The following is a 12741-nucleotide window of genomic DNA, read 5'->3' on the forward strand; positions in this document are numbered from 1 at the left end:
CTCACCAAATCAAGACGTGTTTTAATTAGGAAGGTAACGAAGCAATCTTACAACAATTTGACAAACTGTCACGATTCTGGGTCAGAATTCGATTTGGGAATCAATTCTATCGTCTCGTTTTAATCATTTGTTTTTATTGTCTCTCACTTCTTTATGTCTTGTTCGTACAATTTTGTTCACTTAATTCACCAAAATGTAACCAAATAATCAACTTACATGTAATTTGAATAAACCATGACCAATGGATTAATACACACAAACATATGTATGAATTGCAAGCGTATTCATTGATTTTTTAATTGATGAATATGCCGAATGTTTTTTTTTTATCCAGGAAAGCCTCACCGAGTAAACATCAGTCACGAGTGATATCAGAACCAGTCCCGGACCTCCCCACTTCAACCACCACGTCCCCTTCATCAACCAGCACTGGCCAGCATGATTAAATATGGTCAAGCTACTCCCAAGACTGCCATAGCATACGGAGGGGAGTCCTCGATCCAGAATTAAATTGAGTAAAAAAAATACAATTATTACGATTATCATTCTTACACGCGATGTTCCCGCCTGTAAATCGGTCTGACTTTCCGCGTCCTTGCGCTCTGCAGACGAGTCGAGTCCGTCACGGGGACTCGCCGAGGTGCCGTCGACCACCCGCAGCGAGTAGCCTCCGTCTTCCAGCTGCAGCGGAGGCCTCAGCAAAACGGCCGACCCCACCAGGGGGTCGTCCCCCCACGAGTAGCGAGGGTGGACGCCCACTCGCCGAGGGCTCGACCCGGCGCGGTCGCGCGTTGGGGACGCCGCCGTGTCTCCCACCAACGGCTCTCGCGGTCTTGTGGAAACTGGAGGAATTCACGGGGGGTTCACTGCGGTTAACGGGTTGCTACAAATGTGAATGGCAGTCGCATTAGTGAACAAATCTCTATATATGCGAATGAAAGTGGCTTAATATATAAATCTATAATGGAGTCCAGCAGTGTCCAATAACAAAAAAAATTGTAATAAAATGTTTTGGGTAAAAGTTACATCTGGACTGAGTGCATTGTGGCTAAAATAAACACACACAGGTGGGGCATATGTTTCAGTGAAGAAAAATGAGCCCTCTATTATTTATATTATTATTAATTCCAGTTGAGATAGTATTTATTCATTTCCATGGAAAGTTTGTTTCAAGGACAGTATCAAAATATCTATTGATCATTAACCTGGAGTACTTTTACAAGGGAAACCATTTAGTGCAGACACACAAAAAATAAAACGCAAGGAGCACAAGTTCAGAAAAACAGCAAGTACACAATTTAAACACTAAGTGCAAAAACATAATTAATACATATGTTTCAATTTATAATATTGCATACAGAAACTATCACCAGTATTTTGCAAATATAAAATCACCTTGTAATTATTCGTAACAAAAGCCAATCCAGCTGTGATGATTTCCTTTTTGTAAACAAATGACCATACAATCTACGGATGTCTGCCAACCTTGCATGGTGCCCAGCAGACTGGCAGCTGTACCCGGCATGGGTTCCTCCATCCACACGGCCTTGATGGAAGGTGGCAGGGCAAGGTGCGTGGATATGGTGTGTTCGCTCAGAGATGACAGAGAATCCGATCGACCTAGGCAACAAAACGAGCAGAGTCCCACCATTAAATATACATATCCCAGGAAAGCCTCATGGCCGATGACAAAGTCACCCAGAACGCACCCATTCTCATCAGAAGCTAAGCAAAGTTGAGCCGAGACAGTGCTTGGGATGGGTGACCATCATGCATGTCAGGTTGATGTAGGCCACGAAATGATGGGGCTACGTGGTGAGCAGCAAGAGGGCAGCGCGTCAATGTTGTGCTGTACTTGAAGCCTCGTGAAGTGTTGAACATTCACCAAGAGAATGGTATGAGACCAAGGTGTTATGGGTGAACAGACCAGGGTGAATGGCAGTGCAGCAAATTACAGTGCTGTTCTGCACTCCCCTAACCTTCACCAACCCACACTGACTAGGGTGTTGATGTATGGTCAAATATCCCTCACAGACCACAAGGCATCAGGAGGCCCTTATACAGCAATGGATTTGCAAAACCGTCCGTACGTATATACGATGTTCTGCTTGTTGTTGTGAGCACCACCAACAACCGGCTCACGTTGTAGCCTAGGTAATCCACTACCAGCCATCCAGTAGCATCTTTCACGAGCGTTCTCCATAGAAGTCGATCTTGACACCGCTGGTGCCAACTTTTGGCAAGTTCCTTCACATGCCTCATGAGCAACCGTGATTTGTTCTATCCGGTTCACACGCAACACACGAAGAAATTAACTCCCAAGAAATTCATATTCTTAGGATTTTTCGGTAAAGTCACGTAGGTAAAACATTAAAATTAATACAAGTAAAATAAAAAGTAAAATATTAATTTTAATGTTTTACCTACGTGACTTTACCGAAAAAACCTAAGAATATGAATCCTTGCAGTCACGAAAGCTTCAAATCTAGAATCCCAAGAAATTACCTGCTTGAAAGAGACCAGAAGCAGGCACGTGATGCTCAGGACCATGAATCGTTTGGGTCAAGTTGAGATCCCTTTTCTCTCTGTCTGGTACCAGGTCCACGCTGCTCACAGAGACCTGGTCCATAGCAGCTGTAGAACAACCATCATCAGCGGCATCACCAGTCATACTCTATCTACTGCTCTATTAAGGCTTCTTAAATGCAAACGACACCGTCTTAGGATCCATTTGCTTAAGAGCAGTGGAGGGGAATAACAAGTTACTGTAATACGATTACCAAAGGTATGCACTGTTAATGCTTTGTAATTACTCTTGCCCAGCATGCATCAGTTAATTAGATCTGTGAAAAAAACCTTCGTAACTCATTGGATTCCTCCAGTCTAGATAAAGATTATGATACATTGTAAGATTTGTTTTTCTTGAATGTATAACAAAACTAACCGATTACATCAAAAGCTTGAGTTAACGCTATTCCAAATGTTATTACAACCTCACAATAGTTTATTTAGAAGAATCTTAAAATTAATCAAAATAATGAGAATGTTACACTTGAAATTCGCAATGAGATAATTATCTTACATTCTTTTAAAAACCTTGCGTAATCCGTGATCAGATTTTTTTTCAATAGTCACTCTCCCAACAGTATCTCAATCTTATCCCGCCACCCCACGCAACCCATTTTCATCATCCGTAGCAATTCCATTATGAGCGGCCATTCGCAGACATTTAAACAGAGAATTCACTACAGTACAAATTTCGCAAGGTAGCTACAACAATGCGTCGCAAATCTGACCGTCGCATATCCACCCTGACCACTGAACAGCCCACACCTGGTGCAGTACTTGTGCATGTTGCAAATGGGTACGACATGGTTAGTCGATCGGCAGGTCGTGTTTGGTGGCGAAAAAGAGTGGGTATTCTCACCTCTACCGGAGACGTTTGGCCAGCATGGAAGAAAGAGTAGGCCAAAAGACCCCCTAGGGAGAGTTCTCGAGAACTCCGTTTTGTGTGGAGGCCCTTCTGCCAGCAGCGCAGAGGTCGCAAACGGGTTTTGATCCCTTACCCATACCCGGCCGCACGAGGCTCGCAAACGGGTACCCGTACCCGTACCCGGCCGTACCCGTACCCGGCTGGGTACGGGTAGGGTACGGGTATCGGGTACCTGATTGCGACCTCTGGGATGAAGCCATGTTTCAGGCGCGAGTGGGTTGATTCTAGGAACTTGAAATGTGAAAAGAGACAAGACGTTGGGAAATGAGTGGCAAACAGTTACTCACCAGTGACTCACGGTCTACCCGTACCCGGCCGCACCAGGGTCGCAAACGGGTACCCGTACCCGGCCGGGTACGGGTAGCCGGGTATCGGGTAGGGTACGGGTATCGGGTACCCGGTTGCGACCTCTGCAGCAGCAGCATGAGCAAGTAATTGCAGTGCTGCACCTTAACCTTTATAATTTACTGCAGAACCAAATAGGATACTGTATCTAAGCTGGACCCAGAGTGACCAACGTAGAAGTAGGAAAAAGGTTGCACATAGAAGAGAAGACCGGATGCAGCCAGTGATGAGAAGTAAAAAAACTGTCACTATTGGGACACATGTGTGGGATGGACGACAACAGGAAACTTTAAAGTGTGTTGTTTGGAAAAATGGCTTGACTAAGACATAACAGATTGGTTCCAAAAAATGTGCACCAATTGAGCGTATTGGCACAAGATAGAGGAAAGTCGAAACAAATGACGGAATGTGCAGTAGACACCATGGGATCGTGATGATGATGATCGAACCAAATCACCAAGAAGCCACTCGAAGAATGAGTCAATTGCAGAAGACGCGTAGTCGAGGGTCCGCATTTCGCACCTTGGCTCTCGGCGCGCACGGTGAAGGAGTGTGCAGTCTCGCCCAGCCGGATGAGCTCAGCCGTGGATTCCGTGCCATCCACGTCCCAGCTCGGCAGAGACAGGTTCGCCGACTGGTGCGCACGGCTGCAGGTGAAGGCAGGCCTAAAGTTGGGGTTAAACATTACAAGTTGAATGTGCCTTCGACAAAGCCAAAGGTACCATTATTCCGTGGGGTTGGATGCTCAAGATTGTATTTTCGCCGTGTCTAAAACGTACCCGGTGTAAGAACGGCGTGCCTCTTGTGCGTCGACCCCGTGAAGTTACAACTGATTCCAACATCGCACCAGGTAAAAGTGTGTGGCTCTCTTAGTAACGCTAGCAAGATTTAATGGTCCACCAATAGAACGGCTATACAGCCCGGTTGGTGATGGCTTGACTCAGTATGACTGCCGTGGGAATCCAGGCCTACCGCACTTTCCTGGTTCTTGAATTGGGACAGCTGGATTTTAAGTCGTCATGGGAACGTGGCAACAACCGCCTAGATGCATAACTGCGGCAGACGTTATCTTGATTTTTTTGGGGTTGTAGCTTTCTTAAAAGGGGGTCAAACAGAATGAACCGTCGGGTAGTTTGCTGAACTCACTCTGGAATGGCAGCTCCACCCATCTCCACCCTGGAGGCTCCACACTCACGATCCGGTCCGAGGTCTTCTCCCAAAACGTCATGAGCCACCGCGAGCTCTTCCTTGGAGAGCAGGACATCGTCATCGCCTACAAAGAGAAATCACACACGCAAGCCGGTTCAATCATGAAGTCGTATTTTTTATATATACTGCATATTATTTTCGCGAGTTCGGCTGTTCGGATTTTCTTTCTCCACATTTCTTTATTCTGTGCCTCTTCTCTCGTCACATCAAGTATCTCCATATCGTGTTTTACTGCATCACGATCTCACCCTCAGTTCCCCCCCCCCCCCCAACTCCTTTAATACTCCATCAGTGGCATCTCCACAGGCCTTCAAATTCCATCTTTTCTTGTGTTTTCTCAACACACGGACAAACCGTTTGTCTAGCCGAGAATAGCAGCAACTCTTGCTGAGGCTCATCTACCGGCCCACCCCATCGTCAAGCAAACTTGAGGTTTAAAGCATGGAATGGTGGGTGGTCTCGCAGGCAGATGTGCGCGAGGCAAGGGAGCAAACACTGACCACTGTGCTGCGACGAGTCTTCGTCCACCTGCTCAGACAGGTAGTCGACAAGGCCATCAAAAATCTCCAGGAGGTTCCGTATCGAATCCTTGTGTCCATTCACGACGTTTTCGCCTGTATGCGTGAACAGACGCCCATCAAAGTCAAAGCGTCTCGGTGTTTTAACAACAAATGCGGAGGCGCTCATTGCTTGTGGCGACCTTGAGCCAGCCAGAGGTGTAAATTCTCCATTCCCATGTCCATTCATGGGGGGAAAAAAATACATTGTTTATCTCATGCGAGTGGTGTTCGCCTCATTATTACTGAAACTGACGTTGAAGTTGAGGATGAGTTCTGTTGACGTCAAAAGGGAATTTGAACTGGAATCTTGCCGACTTCGAGTTGAGCATTATAAAAACAACGCCACAGAGCCTGATCCGATACCCAGGTTACATAAACTCAAACTTTAACCAGGCAAAAACGAAATACTGGGTAACCTCACAGAGTATAAAAAAATGGTACCCATTTGAGGTGCAATGATTTATTTCTCAGCGGTATCGTCACAAATTCAGGGTTGAAAATTCGATTCAAGAATCAATTATCTCTATTAATGATGTGGTGAATGTGGCAGCTACTAATGGCTGCAGAGGACATGGTAACCTATTACATACAACATATACAAATGGGAAAACATCTGTTCTTACACAGACGATTTAATGCATTTAGAGTGAGCTTAATAATGTATGTTAATCAATTGTCTCATAATGACAATTCTAGTACCTATGATATTAGCGAAAATAAATCTAGAATTTTGATTGACAATGCTGGGCCAATAACCTCTCGTACCTATAATATCGTAATGAGAAGGCATCTATCGGGTGTAGATTCGCAGTACCAATCAATTCACGGATGGCAATGCATTAAAAACCCACCTGTGATGTGCGAGAGGCTGATCTGCAGGTAGTCGAGAGCCAAGGAGTCAATGATGCTTTGTACGTTGTGTGCATCATCCTCTTTGGACTTGGGCACGGCTATTGAATCTGTTTGGGCGTGGAACGGCACAGCGACACAACGGTCGGCATTAAACCCCCGAGTGAGATTGCTAGTGATCATAATAGTAAATCTCAAGCATTAGAAGTCCGTCAATTCGAGAATTGTGTTTTGCCTGCTCCCCAGGTCAAGCTTATAAGTGAAAAGACAAACGTCTTATTTTCCCTCCCGTCAGCTAAAGAGCGATGGGCGAGGCCGAATTCACTCCATTTGTCTTTTGTCTGTGCTTCACTTTATTTGTTGTTGCAGTCAAACCCGAAAACTTTCTATTTCAATTTCATAGTTTACGACATCATTTCCATACACGTCTATGACAAACCTCAACAAATGAGCAACCAAACAATCGACACTTTTCACCAGATCTGCACTCTCAGGACAAGGCAGAGTGACGAAAGAACAGCGGTCGTGTGCGGAAAGGCGTGGGGGAGGGTGGCGGGGGGGGGGGCAGGGGGGAGAGGTGGGCACGTTTCACCTGTGACAAAGCAAAATTAATACTTCTCACAGCTAGAATATATTGAACGTGATGCTTATTTTGTGGTCACCAAGCTGTGAGAAACGGCCAAGCATAGGACCCCATTTTGCTCACAGCGAGGTGGGGCACGTCTTTACCTGGCACCTTCTCCCCGAGCGTGGCCTCGTAGATCGCCACGAACACATTGGCGTCGCACTCCGCCAGGCGCCGCACGCGCAGGTTCACGTGACAGCGCTTCAGCAGCTCATTCGCCACACGCACCCACTCTGCACGCCGCCGTGGGTCGGCAGAAGGGGCGTAACAATTGACCGATTAACCGTGGATTCGTGAGGTGTTGGAAGAAGCCCGCAATGGTGCGTGGCGAAAACATGACAGGAGACATGCACAACATGCAGCCTAACACGGGGAGAGCACGAGCGGCTGCCAAAACCTACGTGCTAATTAATTGTTCATCTCATGATGTACATGTGAACTCACAGCTGGATTAGGGCCTCTCCGCGCCTCCACAGATTGTAGCAGTTACTTGGCTATAAATCAGCATGCGGTGAGTGCAGGTTGAAGGCGGCCAGCACAGATAATGGAAGAATATAAGTACAGTACAACCATTGATTTTGCCGCTGCTGCTATTACCAGCGCTAGTGAGCAGCGTAACATTACCTTGTGTCATGGTGTGGCCAGGAAGATAGCATCACACAACTACTTCTAACATCCTTGCAGAAAGCACGCTTATTGGTGCACCGTTTCTATGCCCTGAAAATTGATTTTCCCCGTAACAAAGCAAAATGAACACTTCTCAGAGCTAGAATATAATGAACGTGATTGGTTATTGTGCAAGTCACTGGTCACCAAGCTCTGACAAATCGCCACGCACAAGACCCCATTTTAATCACAGGTGGCCGAAACCTGGATTCCGAGCCAGGATCTCAGCAGTGCCAGCTTAGGGCGAGCTATTATATACAGTAAGTCTTAGACCTCCGAATCACTCACCAGGACACCTCCCACACGACCATATTAAGGCTGCCCGTCCTTTGTGTTGTTGCGGTTGCTAAGCAAGGGGCCTGGGAGTTTATCCGCCCTGCGGTGTATTCGTTTAACAAAAAGCAGCAGCAGAGGCAAGAGCTACGGCAAGGTCGGTAGGGGTAAGAGGAGAAAACGCTTGTTGAGCTTAATGTTGATAAGATAACCATGTAAAAAAGGTAGATAAGATCCTCATCATCGTCGTTTTCATCAGCTATGACATATGCCCTGCTGGAAGAAGTCCTTCCCAAGCTGTGAGACATGAATGAAAAACACTGAGACAATGGCACGTATGTTTAAATATAGCAGAAAGAAGCGTGGAGAGGTACAAGCTTGAAATAAGATTAAGACAGAAAAGGGAAATCAGGAATTGTAGTCAACAAAATAACTGACTGATTCATTTTCATCAACCATGATCTACTCCTGGGTAAGAGCCTCTCTCCAAGCAATCTCTATCGCTCATGGTGTAAACGATATAAACTTTTAACAAGAAAAAATATAATTTCAAGACCAAAAATACTCAATTACACTTAGGTCCATTGGCTGATAGCCATTTGACAATTATTTTCTAGCAGCATTCGTTTAAGCCAATTCAGCTGCAGATCAGAATCATATAAAATTGATAGGCTTTTTATTACCATAGTTACATTTATGAAAAACTGTTGAAAAACACATTAGACGTTTGTAAAATTGCGTACAATACATTAGCATGTGATGTCACCACACGAACATATATATACAGTAGCCTTAATAAATCCATTGCTGAATAAAGCTACCCCAAATCCATTGTTCATTTTAATGACACACACCAATACAATTACGTTTAATAAACACACATACACAAACAAAATACATTCATATTTGAATAAAGGGCAATGTTACTGGGAGTATGTTACAGGTCAACTCACACATTTCACTACTAAAGCATAACTTTATAAAGTACTAGCGGTAAGTACCAGGCGTTGCCCAGGCGAAAAAGGCAGACACACACATGGACTTACACACAGACATCGTTATGATAATATAAACCCCAATGGATTATCTCATTCAATTCCAGAGGTCACTTTTCAGATCTCCTGGCGCGGCAGTTAAAACAAGGGACGGGTTTCAACTAATCGCCTGTCCACCCATCGGCTTTGTGGTGGGGTAAAGCGTGGGTCACTCCCATTATTATTGTAATATTAATTTTAATTAATTATTATTATTAATTGTATTAATATTATTAATTATTAATATTATTAATTTTACTTTCATTTTTTACCTACGTGACTTTACCGAAAGAACTAAGAGTATCACTCCCACCTCTTCCAAAACGTCTGCCCAGCTTGATAAGAGTATATCCAAACAGTGACGCTGAATACGGTGGGGGTGCTCTCGATTATCTCCCTCTAGTTTCTAGCGGAGGCCCCTTCCACCAGCGATGCCGCGAGGCTAGTAATTGCAGGGCAGCGCCTTGTACCTCGCGATATTCACATTGCCGCCACAGGAGCTGTTATTGCGCGCCAAGCATAGGGGGAGGGGGGCTTTACATTTACCACTTCGCACAAGCGCCACACGTCCTCACCCCACCCCCTCCTCACCCACGAGTCAACAGCATCGCGCTTATAAACAAAAGTGACACATTGTGACCGTAGCCGAACGAAACGTCTCAAGAAAGAGTGTGCGTGGTTGTGAAAGTGTTTAAGAATAGCGGCGGTGTAGCGGCGAGCGCGTTGCACCTACGGGGTTCGCGTCCCGCTCACGGCCAACGCCGGTGACGAATATCTGAACCGGACCTGGGGCCTCCCCTAGGTCGACTCAGCCTCAAATTAGTACCCGTTGCGGTGTGTAAACATCGCCACTGGGGAAGGCAAATGCGGTTGAAATGGTGCTGGCCACCCACCCCCCTTCGTGTGCCGTACCGACCTTCATAGGTGCTACTCGCTAACAGCACTTGCCCCTACAGTCTGTTAGAGGCTACACGGGGGATCTTTGCTTAATCCGAGGGGACCACTAAATGACAGCTTGGCCCCCCACCAAAAACACAAAGACTGCAGTTACTCCTCTTGGTTCTTTCGGTAAAGTCACGTAGAAGGGAAATAATAAAATAAAAATAGAACATAATAAAATAAGTGATGTTTTATTGTTATTATTTTTGAAGGGAAATAATAAAAATAAATCATAATACAATTAATTGTTTTATTATTCTTATTTTATTATTTCCCTTCTACGTGACTTTACCGAAAGAACCAAGAAGATGAATCCCTGCAGTCACGAAAGCTTTAAATCGAAACTGCAGTTACCGTGAAGTTTGTCTTTAAATCGCCTGACAGTTATCATCAACCAAATCCACGGGCGCTGTTCGTTATAAACACACGGGTGGCATTCGTAGTGGTACGCGACGACGTTGCAAACGCGAAGGGATTCGCCTATCGCGACATTAATCGATGTTTGTCAGACTTCTGTAATAACAATAATCGGATACCGATCGATCGATCTACGGACGCTTCGCCTCACACGCTTACAAAACACACGCGGCGGCTGCAAATAGCCGTCGTGTGTACGCGTTGGAAAGGTTGACGCTCGCGACTTAACAGCAAACCGTGAGCGTGTGCGCGATCGATTGTTATAGATATTGAACGTTATCGATGAACATTAAAGAGTTTAAATCGCCGTCTCACGAACCCGCATCTCCGCTGCCCTCCATGGCTCCCTCCGTGTTCAAACCGTCTCGCGCTCCCATTGGCCGAGCGGCTCGTGACGTCATCAAATATATACAGTGTTGACAACCTTGGTTGACGTCATCCGTGAAAACACTGGCTGCCACAGGATAAATACGTCATCCACGATAACAGGAACGCCACAGTACAATGACGTCACTCACGATAACACGAACGTCCTAGAAACACGAACGCCACAGAATTAATGACGTTACTGATGATAACACGAACACCACAGAAACACGAACGCCACAGCACAATGACGTCACTCACGAGAACACGAACGTCCCAGAAACACGAACGCCACAGCACAATGACGTCACTCACGAGAACACGAACGTCCTAGTAACACGAACGCCACAGCACAATGACGTCACTCACGATAACAAGAACGCCAGAGCTTAATGACGTCACTGATTATAACACGAACACCACAGGAACACGAACGCCACAGCACAATGACGTCACTCACAATAACACGAACGCCACAGCTCAATGACGTCATTCGTGATAACACGAACGCCACAGCTTAATGACGTCATTCGTGATAACTTGAACGCCACAGCTTAATGACGTCACTCGCAATAATACTAACACTACTAAAACACCACAGCATTATGGCGTCATTCGTGATAACACGAACGCCACAGAATGACGTGTCTATGTAAAACAGGCATACCTCGATATATGAAACAGATACGTTCCTGAAGTTATCAGTAAAGCGAAATTCAGAAAATTAATTAACACTTAAGCAGATGTTTAATGTAAAATTTACACTTTTATGATAAAATATTAAATATTAGATGAAGTATTGCTCCACCCCCCCTCCCTTCAAGAAAGCAAGCTCGAATTCTGTCGATTTTTTTGCAAATTTCTACACCCGCTTCCAACCGCGTGGACGCTTCTAGTTTTACACATTTTTGCACTTCCGCTATCAATTGCACTTAATAGCCCTCTTTCTAGACATTGCCTTTATTTAACTGAACAACACGAAGCTTGTTTTGACAGTCTCTGAGTTATTTGTGTACACGTCCGCGTGTTATTTCAAGCGCACTATGTTGCGATTTTTTTTTATTCATTTTAATTTCATTTTTTACCTACGTGACTTTACCGAAAGAACTAAGAGTATGAATCCTTGCAGTCACGAAAGCTTCAAATCTAGAATGTTGCGATGAGTTTATTTTCTCTCGTGATTGTTTTGCCGATTGTTTTTATCGGAAGCAAGCGTTATGTAGTATAGAGACAAAGACCCCCACCCCTGTATAGTATTAACAGACGATCCTGGAGCAAGCGTGGTTATAACAAGCGTCACAAACACGTGCACATGAGTATTGACACCTCGCTTGTTGATCATCGATCCACGATAGTCGCCGTGACGTCACAATCATTCGACATATGGATCGAGTTGTACGTATTGAGTTGCTGTGTGTGGTGGCCACGAGAATGATCGAGAATAGGGGCGTGGCCAGGTGACGTCATGGTACAGTGGAGTCAACCTGTAGCTCGAGTCGTCTAGGGCGAGCGAGAAGATTTGGGAATAGGGGGTGGGTGGCCAGCACCACGCCCGGCCGCCTTTGCCTCCCCAGTGGCGATGTTCACACACCACACCAGTTACTCGTTTGGGGCCGAGTCGACCTAGGGGAGGCCCAGGAGCGATAAAAATAATCGTCACCGGTGGTGGCCGTAAGCGGGAATCGAACTCGGGTCGCCGGGTTCGTAGCGCGGCGCGCTAACCTCTATACAGTACTACAATGCGTTACACTTCCACATGAGCAGGTCACGTGACAGATGTGACGTCACAGCTCACTTGCCGTGCAAAAAATGTATGCATTATTGAGCTCCCCCCTCCAAAAAAAAAAGTGTCTTTTTAGAATTTTTGCACGGTGTACAGTCTGGAAAGTACCCACATAGCAGTTTGTTGCATGTCTGGAAGTACGCTAAACATTTTGAACAGACACACACATTCACAACATTGCC

The 12741-nt window shown here is 45.5% G+C and overlaps 1 protein-coding gene across 2 annotated transcripts in view; it reads right to left on the reverse strand.

Moving 5' to 3' along the window:
- CEP95 (centrosomal protein 95) overlaps positions 1-10789 on the reverse strand; it is a 29528-nt gene extending 18739 nt beyond the window's left edge. Inside the window, exons 1-9 of one of the 2 annotated variants that reach the window (XM_078610939.1) lie at positions 10730-10789; positions 7186-7314; positions 6459-6566; positions 5548-5661; positions 4985-5111; positions 4361-4503; positions 2506-2634; positions 1486-1620; positions 553-842 (exon numbers count right to left, since the gene is read on the reverse strand). In XM_078610939.1, coding sequence (XP_078467065.1) covers positions 553-842; positions 1486-1620; positions 2506-2634; positions 4361-4503; positions 4985-5111; positions 5548-5661; positions 6459-6566; positions 7186-7314; positions 10730-10787 — 1233 coding nt within the window. In that variant the 5' untranslated portion in view covers positions 10788-10789. Of the gene's footprint in view, positions 1-552; positions 843-1485; positions 1621-2505; positions 2635-4360; positions 4504-4984; positions 5112-5547; positions 5662-6458; positions 6567-7185; positions 7315-10729 lie in introns of those variants that run through there. The other variant, XM_078610940.1, reaches the window with a different exon arrangement.
- Between the last annotated feature and the right edge of the window lie 1952 nt (positions 10790-12741).

The sequence above is a fragment of the Lampetra planeri genome, chromosome 35, assembly GCF_965212315.1.
Source record: "Lampetra planeri chromosome 35, kcLamPlan1.2.h2, whole genome shotgun sequence".
Classification (NCBI taxonomy): Eukaryota; Metazoa; Chordata; class Hyperoartia; order Petromyzontiformes; family Petromyzontidae; genus Lampetra; species Lampetra planeri.